At 44.5% G+C, this 21,370-nt stretch overlaps 1 protein-coding gene across 2 annotated transcripts in view; it reads left to right on the top strand.

Moving 5' to 3' along the window:
- Nucleotides 1-5,207: 5,207 nt before the first annotated feature.
- The window catches only part of ETS1 (ETS proto-oncogene 1, transcription factor), a 122,541-nt gene continuing 106,378 nt past the window's right edge, over nucleotides 5,208-21,370 (top strand). For both annotated transcript variants that reach the window (XM_073320614.1, XM_073320613.1), the window contains exons 1-2: nucleotides 5,208-5,279; nucleotides 17,159-17,241. In XM_073320614.1, coding sequence (XP_073176715.1) covers nucleotides 17,170-17,241 — 72 coding nt within the window. In that variant the 5' untranslated portion in view covers nucleotides 5,208-5,279; nucleotides 17,159-17,169. The remainder of the gene's footprint in view (nucleotides 5,280-17,158; nucleotides 17,242-21,370) is intronic.

Below are 21,370 nucleotides of genomic sequence, written 5' to 3'. Positions count from 1 at the left end.
CCTACTGTAGGACATGACTGACCCCTGTTGACTGGGATGGGAGTTAGTCACATCTGAGGGCCCCAAACAGGGGGGCCATTAGGACAGTGAGTGAACTAATCTCTCTCCTTGTCTCCAGCAATTATGTGGGAGTGGGCTGACTCTGCCAAAAGCGCTGGCTGCTCTCGAGGGGTAGCTGGCAAATGGAAGCCTAAACACCTGTGGGCCAGATGTGCACAGCTGTACGTGGGCCATCACTGAGCCATCTGTAGCACACACCAGTTTGTGTGGTAGAGAATGGGTCAAGGAGGGGACGCTATTCCAGCCTGGGTAAATCCACAATGCAATTTACAAGCAGCATGGAGACCTTTGTTTTCTCTCTGGTCTCTGTCCCTTTCTACCTGGTTCCATTGTCTTTCCCCAGTGGCTGTCGCACTGATTCTGACCAGCCAGGGGACAACATTTGGTGCCACTCCAGGCAACTGGTTTTATGCAATTCATTCAGGTGGCGAACCGTCCTTTTGCATTTTGTAGAGATAACCAGCTTGGGCTGTTTCACTTCCTCTCAGGGTGGAGAGGGAGATGGGGGAGGTGTGCCTCCAGAGACCAGGTGCTCCATTACTCTGCGTTCATGCTGTCACACCACTCCTGGCAACGTGACGGGGTAAAGCAGGGCAATGGAGTGGTGGCTCAAGCCCTGGATATGCAGCCACTGTCCAATCACTGCTCAGCAGTAAGGAGGGAAAATGGTATTATGGTTGGAGCCTTAAGCTACGAACTAGGCCAGCTAGTCCTTCCCGTGGTTTTACCATAGGCTCGCTGCTGCCCTGCACCTGGTCTAGTCACCCACACCTGTGCACGGTAGCTTGTAAAATGCCACCAGACGACAGTTCTCTCCTCAGGCAGTGGCGGCGTTAACAGGGAGGCAGGTGGGGGGCGACTGCTCCCCTTGGCACCTTTTGGGTGTATGTGGTGCCTTTTCAAGTATGTTCTACAAGTGTCAATTTGGTCGTGCACCTCCTTTGTCAAATGTTTTTTTCTGTTTGATGGGCAAAGGGAAATAAGCGCCAACTATCCATGGCTAAACTAAAATCATATTACGTGGCACCTGCTGTTCTTAGTTTGACCTTGGATCAAGGGAAAAGGACCACCAGGAGCATCCTTAGTGGGGAGGTTCACGGGCACGGTTTCACTTGCAGAAATTCCACGGCAGCAGCTCCTGGGCCCAGCTCCCTGCTCCGGGCACTGTGATGTGGTCCACAGAGCACTGCGAGCGTGCACCATGTCGTGAGGCTACTTACTCAGATTTGGCCCGGCGGCCCCTCCATCATGACGGAAGGGCAGCCGACCCAAATGTGAATGGCGCTGTGGCCCTGTGCAACGCCCGGAGCAGGAAGTCGAGCCCACAGGAGCCACCACTGCCCGATGAGAGTGAGGTGGGGTCTCTCCCCAACCTCCCGCCAAGGTCTCCCCTCCGTACCAGGCTGGGATGAGGGTTGACGTGCTGGTGTAAGTCATCAGTGCCCCCTTGGCAGGGCAAGGAGTAGGAGTAGGCAGCAGCATAACTGAAGGTAGCACCACCAACGACCCTCCTGGCTGCAAAACCTGGCTCCAACTGGTACTCGGGGAGCCTGGCTTGCATGGCCTCTGTGGGGTGTGAATGATGACACCAAGTGGCAAAGCAGCGGCCAGTCAGGCATCTGCTGGGACTTCACTGCTCTTTATCTCCCCAACGTTTTCATCTATTAAAGGGGGATGAGGTGACCTCCCCACCAAGCCAGAGTGGGGTGGAGCGGGGGGTGGATTCTTCGTGCCCCTAGATCCTCAGCTGGAAGGAAACCAGCCCAATCGGCTTCTCAGATTTGTCATGGGAACACGTTCAGGTCCCTGCAGGGGGAGTGCCAGAATGATGCACTTCTTCTGCTCCACCAAAGGGCCTGCCCCCCCTCCTTCTCTCATTGTTTTGTTCTAGTGTGGGTCGCTGGTGACTAGTACAGCAAAGCCATGTCTCTCTTGGCGGACATGCCAGCTGAGGATCTGGCCCATTCTCCCCTGGGGAATGCTTAACTCCTCCCAAGCGCCATCTCTTTGGGAAGGTGATGATCAAAGAAAAGCCCAGCTGTGCCCACGAGATGCATGGTGCCCGGCATGTACTGACAATGTAAAGAGCGTCGCAGGTGATGGTGGTGCAGAAAAAGCACCTGACTTCCTATATCACCATGAAGAATACACACATACAAAGAACCGTCCCTTTCACACCATACTGGGTAATTACTCAGGCAAAACTCCCACTCTGAATTTAGCATGAGTAATGACTGAAGGATTTTGCCATCGTCGAGGTATGACTCATCCCTGCTGCCAGTGCACTCAAGGGGAGTTTTGCTAGCACTCAGCACCTTCCAGGATCAGGTCCTGAGGGTCTCTTCTGGCTCCCCTCTAGAGTCAATGGGCTTCCAATGGGAGAAGGGTCATTCGGATCCTGTGAGGTGCTGAGCACTCCCAGTTTTACTGCTTTCCTTTGGAATCGCAGCCACCCAGCAGCTCTTGGGATCAGGCCCTACACACTTAAAGCCTCCGGAGTGGGTATTAGCTAAAATAAACCACATGCATAATTAAAACCAATAATAAATAGGACTTTTTCTGCACCCAATACCCAAGAACCCTTAACAAAAAACAAAACATCTCTGCAGAGTGTTTAATGTTGATATTAATTTTTGAGACACTGTCATGTATCTTGATAATTGATTGCTGCTCATTAAATGCTGACACAGCAAATGGCTCTGTGCAGGGTACAGAATATATGGGTCCCTGAGGTCCTTCAGTGGTAGATGGTTATACGTACTTCCTTTTTCTAGCTTGGAAAAGTGGACTTGTGGTTAAAACAATGGGCTGTAACTCAGTAGAACTGGGTTCAATACTGTATTCACCCACTTCTCTGTATGATCTTGGGTTTAACATTAACCTATCTGCAAAATGGAGTTAAGAATATTCCCTTTGTCTATTTAGATTGCAAGCTTTTGGGGGCAGGAACTGTGTCTGCCTAGTTGTATGTACAATGCCTGGCACAATGGGACCCTGATCTCAGTTGAGGCCAATAGGTGCTACTGATAATATATATAATCTATTGCGATAGTTAAATAAACTCATATTACTGCACATCTCAAAGACATCTTGTTCGCAGCTGCCATCATGCTCCAGCCTCAGGAAGAGTTGTCCAGATTACACATTGATTGTTGGATACATTCCATTCTTATTGGCTCAGATTTGAAAGAGCCTTTTTATTGAAGTCCAGCAGGCTGGATTCCTTCCTTAGAATATGGAACCCTGTAAATAATTTTCTGGACTAAAATAGCTACAGGAATGTCACATGACTTATGACTGTGAGTTCAACAGGTAATGTATAGTCATGCCACCTGTTGTCATATATTTCTCAGTAATGTAGGCAGGGGCTAAAATGGAACCTTGAAATGGAGTCCATTGGAATTTGGGGGGCTAGGGGAGGTGTTAGGTTTGAATTTCTGAATCTGCGCCTCTGGTTTTGACTCCCAGTTGGATCAGAACCCCAAAGGAGCCGATCTTCTGATCCTGATTGGTGTCCCTGAAATCTCATGGTTATAATCATCCTCATGATGGTGGAAATCTTTTGAGATCAGCAGATTTCTAGAATGTATTCATTATTCACAGAAACTTCACCCATAACTTTAAAAAAAATCAAAAAGATTACGGTGGCCCGATTTACAAAGGTATTTAGATGACTAAAGATGCAGATTGAAAACCCCACTAGGTACCTATCTGCACCTGTAGATACCTAAATAACTCTGTAAATCAGCCCCTGTATGTATTTGAGTAAGCAGCGCCTCCGAGAAGCAGGGAGGCAGGAAGAGCAAGAGACGCCATAAAGTCCGCTAGGGGCTTCACTTTGTGTATTTAATTCCCTGGAAAGCAATTAGATGCTATGGTGATGGACGCAATAAAACCCACCTATAGACAGAATTTTTTCCCTGAATAATTTCTGCAAATAATGCTTGGTCTGCAGCCTGCTCTTATGCAATTTGTTGTGAGCATGCAATATCCAGGCTGCTTTGACTGGACACTTGAGTCACATAGCATATTTCTGTTTCCTGATTGGATAAGGATAACTGTTAAGTTTGGGTTTCCAATGTCAATAATTAACTGTACATTCAAAATTCATTTCCCATGAGTATTCTGCAATCTTGGTTTAAAACTGGCCACTTCTGCAAATGTTCCAGCAAGTAAACTTGCCTAAGAATATTCAGAGGAAACTAACAAAAGGCTGATAGACTTTAAGGCCAGAAGGGACCATCATGATCACCTAGTCCTCCTGCATATCACAGGCCATAGAACCTCACCCCCCTACTCCGAAATAGGCCCATAACCTCTGGCTGTGTTAGTGATATCCTCAAATCTTGATGTAAAGACTTCAAGTTAAAGAGAATCCACCATTTACTCTAGTTCATATCAGCAAGTGACCTGTGCTCCATGCTGCAGAGGAAGGCAATTCCACCCCCCGGGGTCTCTGCCAATCTGACCAGGGGGAAAATTCCTTCCCAACCCCAAATATGGCAATCAGTTAGACCCTGAGCATGGGGGCAAGACCTGCCAGCCAGACACATAGGAAAGAATTGTCTGTAGTAAAAATCTATTCAGTCTACTTTCAGCTCCTTATATTAATGCCGTTCATCACGCTATTGGAACACATGTGAAGCAAATTCACTTAAGAATTCAAATGTAGAAATGTTTTGCTGTGTACACTCAGTTAGTCCCTCTGCCTCATGCGTGCACTAATACCTTACAGAGATGCTGGGAAGCTTAAGTGACTAATACTTGTAAAGTGCTTGGAGATCTTCAGCTAATTTGTTTTATTAAATTATGTGAAGGATTTCCAAGGATCCAAATCACCAAAGGCAAATATCACAGTTCCCCCACCCTGGGACACTGGCAACTGATTCGGACAGAGGCTTTCTCTGATTATAACGAACAAGAAGTTGGATTTTAACGAGTTCACATTGTGGGTAATCACATCTGGCAGCTTCCCTTCCCTGCTGCTGGTGCTGTGTCAGAGCCTAGTTCAGAGCTGGCCTTTTCCAGCAGCCCCTGGCTGGCTGTCCTGACCACACCCCCTTTCTATTTGATAGGCGGCCCTGCTAGAAACATTATGGTATTTCCATCCTCTTTAGCACTGGTGCAGAGGATTTCACCAGGTAGTTGGCAAGAGACCTTAGACAAGTGTGGGAAGCTCTGGAGAACACAACTCTTTTCTCTGATCTTTCAGACAAGTAGTAAGTAAAGCTCGGGATTCTATGCTAAACTCTATTTGGATTGTTATTTACCTATGCTAATTTTCAGGCTATCTACTTTCCTGGTGACATGCCAGGACATATACTCCTTCTCTTTCATTAGCAGTTTAACCCAGTTGATGTAATCAGCAAATATTTATGATTCAATCTGGGTGTTTTTAGGGTTCTTTAAAAATACTTTTTGTATTAAATGAGTTTAAGATAATATTACTGTTTACTTGTCTGGGGTGGAAAGTTGCTTCTTGGTGTTACTGATGACACTGTATTGGAGCAAAGTTGCACTTAAAGACAGATAGTTGAGTTCAATTTTATTTTCATTAATTGTATGTATGTTTGCTTTTTTGTTCAGTAGGGTAAAGAGTTTTGTTCCAAAGGAAAGGGGGGGAAAGGGGGACAGCAAAATGTTTAGTGCCAAACTTTCATCTGGTGTAAATCAGTGTAACTCCACTGACTTTTGTGGAGAAGCTGATTTCCACCAGTGAATAATTTGGCCATTTATATCTTTGCAGGAAACATTGCTTCCAAACCCTTTCCCCCATCATGTTACAAATCACAATAGTAGTGTGCCTTAAAATATCCTCAAGACTGAAGATGGGCTGGAAAACAGCCAGTGTCATGCAGATGTGTGCCAGCTTTGGTTCTCTGCTTCCGAAAGTGACTGAAGTTGGGAACAGTTAGTGGCAGGAAAGGCTGTCCGGCTTTGAGGTGCAGGATTGCAATTCCTCATCATTAAGGACGTAAGCCTGCATCCTTTGCATGACCAGCACTCCTGCTGGCTCTCTGGAAGTCACCGGGAGCTTTGAGCCCCCAAGAAGTGCAGAGTCAGGCCTTCCATGTTTCCATTAGTCTTTAATTTGATGCTTTGCATGTGGCCACTAATTTGCTATTAATGTCCCATTGGCTCTCACTCTGCCATCTGATACCTTCAGGGAGAGGGGGTTGGATCCAGAGGGGGTTTACTGGTGAGTATTTATTCAGTGCTGACTTCATTATGTTCTTGATCTTTTTTTTTCCTGTCATTTTAAAAAAAACTTTCTGCCAAAGCAAATTTGGTGTTACATGGGAACGTTCGCTTTAAACAACAGGAAATGCTGGCCAGAGCATGGCTTGCTCAGTGGCTTTGATTTTTATTATGAAAGTCTTGGTGCTTGAACAGTTTAACCAGTTATGGCTCAGAGCTCTCACTTTCATCCTGGTCAGGTTGCTTCTAGATATATGTATCTATCTTTGGTACTTATCTGGGCACCTTGCAACCTTTGATATATTGATCCTCACAATATAGCTAGATTCATAGATTCCAAGGCCAGAAGGGGCCATTGTGATAATCTAGTCTGACCTCCTATATAACACAGGCCAGAGAACTGCCCCCAAATAATCCCTAGAGCAGAGCTTTTAAAAAAATCATCCAATCTTGATTTAAAAATGGTCAGTGATGGAGAATCCAGTATGACCCTTAGTAATTAACAAATGGAACAATTTACCCCCACCCTTAAAAAATTTACTCCTTATTTCAGTCTGAATTTGTCTAGCTTCAACTTCCAGCTGTTGGATCACATTGTACCTTTCTCTGCTAGACCGAAGAGCCCATTATTAAATATGTTTCCCACGTAGGGACTTACAGACTGTAACCAAGTTAGCCCTTAACCTTCTCTTTGTTAAGCTAAATAGATGGAGAACCTTGAGTCTGTCACTATAAGGCTTGCTTCCCAATCCTTTAATCATTCTGGTGGTTCTTCTCTGAGCCCTCCCCAATTTATCAGCCTCCTTCTTGAATTGTGGGCATCAGACCTAGATACAGTATTGCAGTTGCACCAGTGCAAATAAAGAGGTAAAATAACCTCTCTATTCCTACGTAAGATTCCTGTTTATGCATCCTGGGATCTCATTAAATCTTCTGGCCACAGTGTCACACTGGGAGCTTGTGTTCAGCATATTTTCTACCCTCACCCCCAAGTCTCTTTTCATCCCTGTGAGGTCGGGAAGTGCTATTATCCCCAGTGTGTAAATGGGAAACCGAGGCACAGAAAGACTGAGGGCCAGGTTGTTAAACGTATTTAAGTGCCTAGAGATGCAGAGAGGAATTGTCAAAAGTGCCTAACTCACGGGAGTCAGTTGCTCTCGAAAATCCCACTCGCTCTCATGAGTTAAAAGAAAAGGAGGACTTGTGGCACCTTAGAGACTAACAAATTTATTTGAGCATAAGCTTGCGTGAGCTACAGCTCACTTCATCGGATGCATCCTTTTCTTTTTGCGAATACAGACTAACGCGGCTGCTACTCTGAAACCTCTCATGAGTTAGGCACCTTTCAAAAGCCCCTTAGATACCTCAAGGCACTTAAATACGTCTAACAATCTGACTCAAGTGATTTGCTCCAATCTGTGGCAGAGTAGGAAACCGAACGTGGGTCCTGCAAATCCTAGGATAGCCCACTTATCCACTGGGTCATCCTTCCTCTGCATTTAGCAACTGCATCTTGTTCATCCAGCCAGATCCTTGGCTGTTGAAAACCACTATAGCCCCACAAAGGAACTATGTCAATTTACCCCAGCTGAGGATATGACCCATGATGTTTTCTTTTCAATCAACTGTTTCATTGCTGGAAACACTGTAAGTGGAATAACAAGTGACCTCACTGCTCCACTCCCTTCCCCCCTCCCCTTCACATCTTCCTGTAATTTCATATATAGCAGCTGTGAGAGATGAAACAGCAGCAACCTCTTTGGGTTAGGTGCTTGCCCTAATCAGCAAACTGTTTGACTAGCCTTAGGTGCCCTTGAAATGACCTCCAGCTGTCAGCTTACCAACTGGCTTGCAGTCCTGTTAATGGGGCTACTATTCAAATCAAATTATGGAATTAGCTGCAGACTAGTAATTTTGTCAAAGGCTAATGAGCTGGGTATAGAATATGAGAATTTTTAACCAGAGGGCACTTTTCCCAAAGGGGGAGGGGAGAGATGTGTGCCAGGATTTGTTTATCTTGGCTTAGGCTAAGGCTACAGTTTGTTCTGTAAGGGGTGCAGGGTGTCATGGTGCCACAAACTCTGCTTAAGTTCTAGCCCGCTACTGCAAAAACGACCTTACTCTGCATTAGAGCAGAGACTGTCGTACAAACCCTCCCTTCAGGAACCTCTCTGTGGTGGAAAAAACTGTTAAAGGAATGATCAACCAACTGACATAATCATTTCATATTATCGTGGTTAGGACAGGAGCATGGGAGTCAAGATACCTGGGTTCTTTCACTGAGTTGCTGTCCTTGGTCAAGTCATTTAATCCTTCTTAGTCAGTAGTGTGATAGGACAGTATATATGTGCTGTAAAACATCTGTCTTGAAGAGTTTGTGCTAGAATATTCTGTGCCTCAGTTTCCCCCCAGTAAATTGTATATAACATGTTCTAGATGAGATATTTTTATAAAAATACATGAGCTTTGAGGTTCTCTGATGAAAAGTACTAAACAGTAATGAGAGAAACTACAATGATATCAAAGAATAACTGAGGAAGGAGGATATTAAAGAAATGTCTTATAAATTGTTTTTTCTGCAGCAAACCAAGAACTCTCCCTCCTGTTGTCCTTAGCCCATTTGAGCCCTTCATTGGGAAGATCTTATTTTTTAAATCAGTGCCCAAGATTGATGAGCCGAACAAATGTATGATGTATTATTGGATCCATAGACACGCTTTGCCCTATGCTTTAAATTGGCAGGCAGCCTGGAAAATGCCAGCATTTTGAGGGTTAAAAGTACTGCCGAAGAATGTCACTTCCACAGGCTATCTTTCCCCAACGACGATAAATTATTGCTTACTACAAAAATCCAGTGGCAATAACTAAGGACCCTTGGGTCAGCCAGTCCGCTGAGCCCACTTACTTCGTTTGAGTTCCTCTTGCCTTTAATGATGGTTGGACTCAAGATTAAAAATGATTGGTTGTGGCTGCTAAATTCCCCTGCCCCCGTCCTATCCCATTCCCATCTATCAGTGCTTCTGAGGCAAAGGCCTGGATGGGAATCCTTTCAATTTACAGAAAGGGAAAGACAGAAGCCCACCAGTTCTATTCTGCTGCTGTGCCCATTGCCATGCTCTGTGGGCACCATAAATGGCCCACCAGCCCTATGCTGCAGGCTATTGAACCTATGGGAGAGGCATGGTCTGAGCATAGCACTGTCACTCAGAACTAGACATGGGCTGAGTCACACAAACTGGATTGAAAAGCAGTGTGCTTCATGGAGAGGACATTATACTGGAGCTCAGAATACTTTGCTTCTACCCCTGGCTCTATCACTGACCTGCTAGGTGACCTTGGGCAAGTCATTTAATTTATTTGTGCCTCAGTTTCTACATCTTTAAAATGGGTATAGTAATTTCTAAGAACACACACAAATTGTTATTTGAAAAATAAATTAATTTAGACCATTATATATATATATATATATATTTTTATGACTGTCTTTCTGCAAAGATGTGTGTTAGAGCTGGTCAAAACTTGTTTTGGTATGGTTTTTTTAACCCTAAGAAATTTGGGACAAATCATTTTTTGCTAGCAAGCTTTGTCACAGGAAACTTTGCAATGAAATTATTTTAATTTGACCATTTTTAATTTTGATTCAATTTTTTTGAAAACTGAAACTGAAGGAAAAATGCAAGTCTAAATGAAACCAAAATTTTCATTAGTTTATAAATTTCCCATCTAAAAATATAGTTGAAAATGAGATTTTTCCCTTTGGGAATTTGTGTACTGTTCCCTTCTATTGGTGGAAAAGTTTTTGTGTGTATTTTTGTGTTTGTGTTTTGGTTTTTTAAATTAATTTTGGGGTTTGTTTGTTTGGTTTTTGTTTGCAAGTTGAAAATTTTCAACCAGCTCCAGGATTTGGTATTTCTTGAATAACTCGTTCAACTTCTATGGGAAGTTTGCAGGTTGACTTTGTTAATCATTATTTGTGTATGTGATTGGTCGAATAATGACATTTAACAAGCTTCCTTCCTCCAATCAAGAAACAGAAACAGGAGAATAAAAATAGAGTGTATGTCTGTTCAAATAATAGCAAAGGTATTCTACTAGGCAATTCAACCAAATGTTTGTGAACACTTCTTTTTTTTGGAATAGGTTTCAAAGTAGCAGCCATGTTAGTCTGGATCCGCAAAAAGAAAAGGAGGACTTGTGGCACCTCAGAGACTAACAAATTTATTTGAGCATAAGCTTTCGTGGACTGAAACCCACTTCATCAGATGCATGGAGTGAAATACTGCTTTCTTTATTTTTCACTCCATGCATCCGATGAAGTGGGTTTTAGCCCACGAAAGCTTATTGCCCAAATAAATTTGTTAGTCTCTAATGTGCCACAAGTCCTCCTGTTCTTTTTTTGGAATAGTATTCCCCCAGCTTTGGTTCTCGGTTACTGTGGTGTAATTCCATTGCTATCAGCGAAGTTACTCTGCAGTTACACCAGTGTAATTGAGGGTAAAATTTAGTTCAGCTAAAAGTTGCCTGAGTGGCCAAAAAAACCCATCTAATTGTATCTACAGGAAGTAAACTCCCAGGAACACGAAGAATTATTTAGGGCCGTATGACAGGAAACCAAAGGGGGTGGGGGGAAATATAGCCTGAATATCAGAGATACCTGTTGACAGTGAGATGTATTAGGCTGTGGAAAAAATTCCTAAGGGAAGAGGTGGAAGCTGTATCAGCTGAGTCCTTAAAAATTAACTTGGGCAAAGCACTCAGGATCTTCCTTTCTGCAGCTATGCAAATACTCCTGCCTCCTGCTGCTCTCTCTGGGCATAGTTTTGGTAGGTCCCTATGAAGATACAGAACCTGCTCACCTGCCTTCCTCTAAAAGATCTTCCCTGGTCCAGGTGAAATCTCCCACAAATCACCACATGCTCCTTAATGTCTGCTTCCTATCGTGCACAGCAGAAGGATCAGTAAGCTTAGCTTGCTAAGATAACTGTGTCACTCACAACATTCATTCACCTCGTGTAAGAACATCAACTCTGAAGCCTCATCTAAGCACAAAAGTTGTGCCCTTTAACTATGCAGCAGTGCTAAGTAGACCAACCCACCCCCTTTTGTGGGTACAGTTACACTGGTATAAAAGTACTTGTCATACCTCATTTCCATATGAGAAGGGGAATCCCCCCCCCTCCATTCAAAATTTCTTTTTGCTACTCTGCCATTTTCCAAAACATCCTCAACTTTGGAAAAGTTACAGACTGGCAAAAAGGAAAAATGCAACTGCGAAAGTGGGTGGTTGTGGGGGGGAACAAACTTGGACACTTATTTTATTGCTCCCACTTGCAAAATGGAGAAAAGGGGGAGCGAATAAACATTTTAAAAACTTCATTTTTTTTTTTGCAAAGTAACCAAAACATGGTTCCTGTTTCATAAGGTTCAAAATGGTACAACTTCAAAATATTGATTCCCCTTCCCCCCTTTTAACCAGCTCAGCAACATACAGATCCTTTGGTATAGATCAAATTTCAGTGCTCAATTATCTCCTTCAGTGTAGATGCAGATGGCTAAAAATATTGGGTGAAATCTTGGGAGTAAATGTCAAAACTTCTATAGACTTCAGTTGGGTCAGGAGTTCGCTCAGAGGGTGGCATATATTTTTTGAGCCTGCTCATAGATCATGGATCTGGATAGGTTAGGGAAAGGAAGTCAAACTTGGGGTATGTGATTGGTGACCTAAGTCACATGGTATGTCTGATCCCTAATTGGGGAACTGAAATCTTTTTTGGCAGAAGAAAAACATATAGCAGCACTCTTCAAGCTCTGATACCATGGTGAGGGGCGCAGTATAAGTCCTGAATAGACTCTCAAATAAAAAAAAAACAAACACCATCCTTATTGTAAAACTACTGAGGCCCATATTGTGGCCCATGGTGGCTAGGAGCATTTAATTAGTGCTATGGGATGATCTGAGTGAAATGCAGTTTTGCCAACCCTGGTGACTTTGTCACAAGTCTTGAGATAATTGGTGTTTTTCTTAAAGCCCTGGATTCTAGAGTCATGAGAACTCCGCTTACTTTTTTGATTTTGTTAAATGAAAGCTGAAAGTTGCTGTTCCTCCTGGCCACAGAGGAAAGCTTGAAAATATGACCCAAATGTATACCAAAGGCTCAAAAACCAGAAGGCAAGGAGAAAGAACCCCATATGTACGTGGCTTAAAATTCTCAGGATTTTTGTTTACCAAAAAAATAATCTTTTTTTATTTTTGGAGCCCAACTCATGATTTTTGGATGTTTGGAGCTTGTAATGCGAAGTCACAATAAAGAACATCACATGCAACCTTGTCTTGGGTGTCAGTATTGGTTCAGTACTATTGGAGTGCTTGCAAATTCATAACCCCAGGACTGGCCACTCCTGGCTGTAGCCGGCAACACTCAGAGTGTAGCACATTCCTGGAAGGCTCAAACGGCAAAGGTAACTAGAGAAAAATGCAAATGATATTCAGTGAGCAATGAAATCAGTTCTTGAGCGTCTGTGTGGTTGAGAGGTTGTTCAGGAAACATTTTCCTGTTTTGCTAGCTGCAGAGCAAGGAAAGGCAACTTCTAGTGAGTACTACTGTTTTTAATCAAGTGCGTCTCTGCTCCAGGACACACGCGCATTACTTAAAGGGTCTCTGTAGAGACAGCTTGAGCCCACTGATCTCCTATTTCTTTATGCCTTTGTTTTGCAAAGTCTACTCTATTTTGGGAAGTGACCTGTTTGGCAATGTCATTTTTACCTTACAGCAGGAGAGACAGAGACCCTGCCAACATAAGAGAGTTGTACCAGTTTAAGGTTAGGAATCTGTCTAAGCCAAATCACAACCGCTCTGGAAGAGGGGATCTGGGTGGGCAGGATGGTTCAAACTGGGATTTGCATCCGTTTAGCTAAACCTATTTAAATTCACCCCGTTAGTTAAACCACTGCAACTTCCTCATGAAGGAAAGGCCAAAGTGTTATTTCGATCAAATCCTCAGGATGTGTGAGCAAACCACTTTCTGATCTTCTCACAGTGGAATTTTTCAGGGACAGTGCCCTGGTCTCCTGATCCCTGTTTATTGTTACCTTGCTCATGTTGATGAAGAACCTAAAGTGCCTTAATTTATGACCATGATGACTGGTGAGACACCATGGCTGATCACTTATAACAGTGTTCAGCAATGAGCTCCAGAGTGCTTAGCTGTGAGGCAGTCCCGGACTGGAAAAATGGTGTATAAATCTCTGAGATACAAAGTCATTGGAGTAATTCAAGTGAGGGGTTGGACTGATAACTAGATACAAAGTATTTTATAGAGCTGTTCAGGAAATGATTTTTCCCATCTTACAAGAATTTTCAGGATTTCAAAAAAACTTTGTGTCCTGAATTGTGATTGAGAAATCAAAATCTCAAAACTTTTCACAAACACGTGAAAGAAAAAGAAATTGGATTAGGTCAATCAAAATGTTCCTTTCCATTGTGACCATTTCTCTTTGTACATTTTTTAAATTATTAATTAACTTACTTTTTGAAAGTCATTTTCAACCAAAATCAGAACTTTTCATTTAGAAAACACTGAAATAGGATGTATTGACACTTTTGAACCTCTTTTTCCAAAAATTTTCAAAAAGAGAAATTCATCAAAACTGACCCTTTCCAACAGTTTTGATTTCAGTGGTGTTCACAGCACAAAAAAAATCTCACTGTAGCAATCTGTGTGGAACTTAGAGGGAGGAACACAGTTTGCTGGAAGGAAGAGTTGGGAGGATGCACCCCTCTTGGAAGTCAGTCTATGTGCACATGGCTAGAATATCAGTTGCAACATTTCTGTAAATGGTTCTGTTCATAAAAAGCCCTTTTAGTTTTACAAGTATGGAGTCATGTCATGATGTCAGTATTGCCAACCCCAAATGTTCAAAAATCATGAATCAGGCTCACCAAAATATCATGACATATTGGCTTTAAAATAATAGATTTTTATTTGCCTTCAGCTTTTGGAGCCTCTCGGGTGCACTGGGGTCACATTTTGAAGCTTTTCCCATAGCCACGAGGGATAGAAACTGACTTTTTATGTAAAAATCCTTATTAAAAACAAATTTGGGGGATTTGGTTTTTCATCAGAATAAAATTGGCATATTTTGACCAACTCTAGTTCAAAATTCACTTATGACACATGAGAGGGAGTGGAAGGAACTTTATTGTTGCATGTAACAAAATTTGTTTTTCCAGTTTTCTGTTAAATTTTTTAATTCACAGTGTGAAGGGGAAAAAACTTATAAGGAAAGCTATCCTAAAAATCCATTATCTATAAATTATGGGGTGGTACAACAAAATACAGGTGTTTCATGTTTTGGTCATTTCCTGCATGTTTTGGTTGCTGGAAGTCAAATACTAGCAGGTTTGAGGCTGAGTTGAAAAGTGTAGGCAGATGAATGGGGTGGAATGGGGAAAGGCCAGAACTTTGACTCCTCTATCTCACCGCTGGTCAGACAGTACAGAGCAGATTACCATTTGCTGCTGCTGTTAGCTGACAATAGATTACTATCTACCCCTCAAAAGCAAGGGACAAGCAGGGAAGAATTGTGTCTTGAGTCACAGTGCCTTTTAGGGATAGTGCAGATTAGGCACAGCTGTGAGCAAGACAGAGACCATAAAGTGCAAATCAGGAGTAAATCTGAAGTCAAGGGAGAATAGGGTTCAGTGTTTCTAGTTACAGTTATCTAGCTAGACAGTAGCGCTGGGGGTTTAAAGAAATAGAATGACACATTCTCCAGAGGCTGATGGAGTCGCTGCCTTCTCAGGGTGGAGTCTGTTATACCAGTGACCGCTGTTCAGCCTGTAGTGGCTGAATGGGTTTGTTTTAAATAAATAAATTTATAAAAATAATAATGCAGTCTGGCCCTGCCTTATTTCCTGCAAAAGAGCCCTGCGAATCTCTGACCACTCCCTCTTTACAGTTTCCTTCCAGGCAAAAGGCTCTGTACGTGGGGGAAGTGACACTGAGTACACACATATCTCATGCTTCACATGGCATGGAAAGCAAGCTGGCCCTACATTTTCTCCTATGAGTTTAATCATTGCAGGGGAGGCAGATATTTCCTGCTTTATTTGCACCTACATAGAGCCAGGTTTCAGCTCCTTCACCCCAGCTCTGCAAAAGGGCCATAGGGCAGGTAAAAAGTCTTCACCGTGAACAGCACTGGTGCAAGGGGCTAGTATATACCAGGCACAACAGTGGTTCTGCACTATCCTGACAGAGCTCTCAGGGGAGATGGAGGAACTGGAGCAGACTTTGTACCTTGGAGATTTTCCCACAAGGGCTATAACCATGCGTCAGAGGGTGTAACTTAGAGCAGCCCTCAGGGAGAGTCTGACCTTTGCTAGGGGCTAAACTGGCTTCACTATTGCAGCCCCAGATGAATGTGCTCCGTAAAGAATAGGATACATATACGTGTACATTAAATATAATATCAATGGCTCAAAGAACGAAGTGCATTTGATACATGGGCCAGACTCTGATCTCTGCTACTGTGAAGCAGTGTAATATCCAGAGTAGCTCTGACTGCTGTGATATCACCTGAGATTTGTGTGTACTGCTAATATATAAATATCAGATCATTAGGGTTGGCTGTTAGGGTGGTGCTAAGGAGTTGGACCGTGCAGTGGCTGAGCTGAAGGTTTCAGTCCAGTCCTCTACCTCTACCTTCAAGTTGCAGTGGGGGAGGTTTAGATTGGATATTAGGAAAAACTTTTTCACTAAGAGGGTGGTGAAACACTGGAATGCGTTACCTAGGGAGGTGGTAGAATCTCCTTCCTTAGAGGTTTTTAAGGTCAGGCTTGACAAAGCCCTGGCTGGGATGATTTAACTGGGAATTGGTCCTGCTTTGAGCAGGGGGTTGGACTAGATGACCTTCTGGGGTCCCTTCCAACCCTGATATTCTATGATTCTATGATTCTATGATTCTATGGGTGTCAACGTCATAAAAACACCACCACAACTGGACCTAAGGCTCTGACCCATTGACTTCAGTGGAAATACTCCCTTTGACTTTAAGGGGTGTTGAATTGGGCTACAACTGGCTCCCCCAGCAAAAGCCTTAGGGAGAAGGGGCCCTGGAGAATGAGCAAGCTGCTGTCTGCCCTCTGGAGCTGGTCCCTCAGGAAGATGGCTGAAGCCTGTGGTTGCATGGCAGGGCGAGGGGAAGCTTTCACTGCTGTTGTCTGTGGGCCTAGGCTGTCAGTCAGTCTGGTGCCTTTTCACAGGGGCTGGGTTTGCCTTGTGTTCTAGATGATACCTGACTGTGCCACAGTGAAATCAGCTCACTTTCCACGATGGGGAAGGCAAGGGAGTCACTTGCCATTCCACCTTGGTGCACTGCAGATCACAGTCTGAATGGCTCATGCTATGAACTTCTGTGTGTGTTGGGAGGAGGACACTGGGCCTTTCCCTCTTTCTTTCCTACATGGAAGCAGGTCATCCCCACCTGGAGGGTAGAAAAGGAGCCTGTCAGCATAATATCTCTGCTGACTGATCTCCATTTTCATTGGAGATCACTGTGGATAGTGTGTGTTGGATTGGGCCCTCTGTGTGAGGCTATTTCTTCACAGGTGTAAGCGCCAATCAAAACTGGACTAGGTAAGACCCTTGAAAATATACTGTAGGGAACGCTCCTGTGTTGGTCATGGGTGCATGGCGGGGATAAACTAACTGACCTAATAGGTCTCTTCCACCTCTGAACCCCAGTTCTGCCACCCTTCCTTGCATTGAGGTCAATAGGACTTACTTGTGTGAATAAGGAGCCTTCTTATGACTAAGGACCTAATCCTGCAACCCTATCTCCTCTGTAAGACAAGGCTTCCTCAGCAGTGCATCTAATGATTCACTTCTGTTTCTGTAGGTGTCTCTGGGATGATGAGTTACTACATGGACACAACCATTGGAAGCCCAACCCCTTATCCTCTGGCCCGTCCAGGAGTAACGGTAAGGAAGGATGTTGGGTTATTTTTCTTTTATCCCATAGGAGTTTGGCTCAGCATTGCAGGACTCTGGAGAAACTCTGCTTGGCAGCATGGACAGGCTAATGCCAAATAGTTGAGAGCTACTGTTTAACTCAGAGACGCCATTCCATGTTCCATTCTTATCCTGACCTTATCTGAACCTCTTGGCCTTGCAAACCTGAGCTGGACATAGAAGCACAAATTCTTACACGAGTCAGAGCAGAAACATTAAGATAATGACCTATGATGTAACCGTGCCTCCTCTTCCAAAGCTGGCCCTAACCCAGAGTCTTATGGCCTCCATGGACGAATGCACATGGACTGGGACAGGGCTAAAAGCAGCCCAGCTTTTTCAAATGTCCGACAAAGTTTGATTTGAGTTTGGGTGAAGGTTCTAGGCCAGATTCTGTTCTGCTTCTTGAGAGGAGGTGGGGAAAGGTGGTTTTAGGTTTATTGGAACAGGCCGAGGGGACCTTATATGCAACATAGAACACCCTGGCATGGCTGACTATGAATGCTCCACAGTCCAGAACAACCAGAGCACAAAGCACAGCAGACACTTGCCAGTCAGCCGCTTGCACACGGCAATGGCTGGCACATAGTAATGACAGTGGCATAGGGGGATCATATAGAGTTGCAAACTGTTCCTGAGCTGGGATATTCTGTTTCCTTTGTGCCGATGGAGTGGGGTAAAGAGGCTGCTGCAGAGGCCAGAATCTAACCCTTTACGTCAGTGTCTCTAATATTTCTACCACATAGGCATAGATATATACCTTAAAATTACATCAGCAGGCACTCATCCATCACAGTGCCGAGCACAGAATAAGAACCTAGATAGGGAACATGAAAGCTATAGATTTGGCATGGGGATATTAGGTGCTAAGCAGAGCTGGTTGGAAAGTGGAATTTCCCTCTTGCAGAAAAGTTCAGTATTTTGATTTGATTTTATTTTTTTGATCCCCAAATGGGACAAAGTTGGAATAGTGAAAATCTTCACACAACAAAAAGTTCTGGAAAAATCTCTGTTCAGGAAACGTAAAAATGAAACTATTTGATCACTTCAGAATGACATTTTTTTTTAAAATATATACATTTCAGTTTCAAACTATGGATTTGAACCGAGGTTGGGTGAGGGAGGGGAGTTGTTTCCTTGATGGAAAATTGAAAAAAGTAACTGAAATTGACATGTTTCCCCACAGAAAATCTTTCATCCCTCCACTCCGCCTCCTCCCCCATCGCCAACAAAACTACATTTTATTTTATTTTTTCTGATTGGGGGAACATTTTTCTTTTTGGAAAAATTTCAATCCGCTCCAGGGATCAGATACCTCAGAGCTCCACTGATCTCCGCCCGGTTTTAGGAGGAGCAGAGTGGGAAGGAAATGGTTAACGTTTAGCCAGTGATGGAGAGAACATGGCTTGGCATGGGCTGGGACAGGGTGTGCGTGGAAGAGACAGGCGCTCTGCAGATGCCTGCGTGCTGGCAGCCCTAGGGATGGCTGAAGGCAGGGAAGGAAACTCTCTTTCCTGTTATCGCAAGTGACGACATCGATCTTTCACGCTGTGCTGGAGGTTACCTGGCTCATCCTGCCTCCTCCTCCTGTGCCCTAAATATGCCTTATTTGAATGGAGTAACTCTGTGGCCAGGCGTTAACCCAGAACCTGATCCTGCTGCCATTGGCACCAAAGAACTTGTTGCTGTGAATTTCAGTGGGGGGAAGCGTTTGATCGATTGGGGTCAAACGCTTGTTTACTCTGATTTTGCATCTTAGATTTACTTACTATTAAGAACTGACTCCTGGAGTTTATTCATCGCCCACACTCCTGTATCTGGGCATGTGCCATGGGTCTCAAACTCGGTCCTTCTTGTGCTCCTTTTGTTGGAGAAAGAGCTGGGCTCCAGGCCACATATAGCTGTTGCTAGCCGACTACATCCCCTATTCCTTGGGTTCATATCTATTGTGCATCTTTGGAGCACTAAGGTGCCCTGCAGAGCTGCATTCCAAGGGCCCAGTCCTGTTAAGTCTTACCACCTGGCATGGCTTCTGCGGGACCACGCTACTCATGGTAGTAAGCACTGTGCCAGAGAGCGTTTGTTGGACTCGGCCCTTCTGAGGAGAATCTGCAGCCACTCAATACTCTCACTGGGGCAGGTGGCAGTCCTATGCGCGGAGCAGCTCCAAGATTTAGGGTGGCCACTCATGCCTTCCCAGAATACTGGGCATTCCCGTACTTCTGAGAATGTTGCGACCCCATCTCCGTGACCACGACTCCGCTGGTGTGGCCTCACACACATGGTGGAATGCCATTTCGAAGAGTCCTCCATCCCGCCCCTGCTGGTGTGTCCACATTGTCTGGGTTTGTCTAAGGACCGGATGGAGGACAAACCTTAGAAAAACAGGACTACCTGGTTTAAAACTGGCCCAATGGCCTGCGTAACAGGATCAGACGACAGTGCTACAGGAGAGGGTAATATTATCCCTGTTCTGCAGTTTGGGAGTGAAGTCTCATAGGGGGAAAGTGACTTGGGTGATCCAGGTTTGTTTCCATCCTCTGCCAAAGGTTTCCGAGTCCCAGCCCAGTGTCTTAACCACAAGATGTTCCTACCGTCAAACATCTCTTCTCTATTTTTGGTAGCTGCTCGTGGAATTTAGCACCGTATTTCTTTTCTCTTATTGCCTCTGGCCTCCTTGTCCTCCTCCTCCTTTGCTCTTTGTCTCCGGCTCATTGAGTCCCCGACAGCTCAGGGCTAAGATCTCCTACTGACTGTCAGCTCAGACATCCTCCTGTGGTCCCAGAGTGTGCAGAGCTAGTGGTAGGTGGAGAGACCCTGATCTCTTAACCTTCCTCCTCCTCACCAGCAAGAATCTCCCTGACAGCAGATCAAAGTTCTCTGGGAATATGGTGCATGTTAGCCCACCCGGCTTTACAATCTAGCTGTGTAAACAGGCCTGGTTCTCTTATCTTGAATAATGGCAGTGTAATTGTATTGGGCTGGGAAGGCTCCATTGTGCCCATTGCTCCTGCTATTCACACCCTCTCGCTCCCACTTAGATGTGGTCTCTTGGACAGGCGCGTGGGGGCACATGTTTATAGTGGGAGCCCGTGGGAGTAAGTGGGAGTAACTAGAGGTCCATCAACCCTTGCCCATTTCAGTCTCATTCTATGACCTCACTGCTTCTTCAGAAACCCCTTCCAACAACCATTGCACTTTGCTAGGAGAAGTCGCTCCGCCACTGGCAACCACTGCAGGGACTGGGGGAGGGGTATGGGAACTGCAAGTTTTCCTGATAGCATGTGAGGGTTTCATGTGCATAGGGTAAACTGAGGCACAGAATGGGGCAATGGCTTGTCTGAGGTTGTACAGCAGGTCAATGACAGTCATGATGAGGAGACCTGTCTTCTAGACCTCAGCACCTCCCATTCAGAGTCCGAGGTTTGCATTATATGTTGGGTCCCCTTTGAAATGACATTGGTGACTAAATCGAAGGCAGGGATTCTGTCACATTGCAAAATAACCAGATATAATAACACAGCTGGAAACTTCTTCTCCAGTATCCCTGGTTGGAGGATTGGACTAGGCCCTCCTAGCCATCAAGTCTTTGTAATGCCTAATCCTGATTGATACTGAAGTCATTGGGAGGCAAGGGGGCTGAGCACCTGGGACTGGGCCCATATACCCTTTCAAAGAGCTTTGCAAACAGCCATCCTAGCCCTGAAGCACAAGAGTGATGGAGGGCTGACTTCGGCATTGTGTCTCGGTGACTAGTCTCGAGCCCTTTATCTAGCCTATTTTTGAGCCTCTGCAGCATTCTCCAGCTGAACTATTCTTATTGTTTCCAAACTAATCGTTCCTGATGTCACGTCTAAAATTATCTTCTCCTTCCTGCAACTTCCTACCATTGCGGTGTCTAGCCTGCCCCCCTGCTGCACTGCCCTGAGCCCACCCACCTGCTCTTTTTGACTCTGTCCAGGCTCACGATGGCCCTTTTCCCAGAAGCTGGCTGAGCAATTCTTCAATTGTGGCTTAAAACTGCTGGTGAGCCTGGAAGAATGTGTTCTTGGTTGGCTCAGTGCTGCTCCTAAAAACAGCCTCATGGAATGAAGGGGGT

Source organism: Lepidochelys kempii, chromosome 22, assembly GCF_965140265.1.
Source record: "Lepidochelys kempii isolate rLepKem1 chromosome 22, rLepKem1.hap2, whole genome shotgun sequence".
Lineage (NCBI taxonomy): Eukaryota > Metazoa > Chordata > Testudines > Cheloniidae > Lepidochelys > Lepidochelys kempii.
Note: the sequence above shows the minus strand (reverse complement) of the source record. Positions and strands in the feature narration are given on the sequence as shown.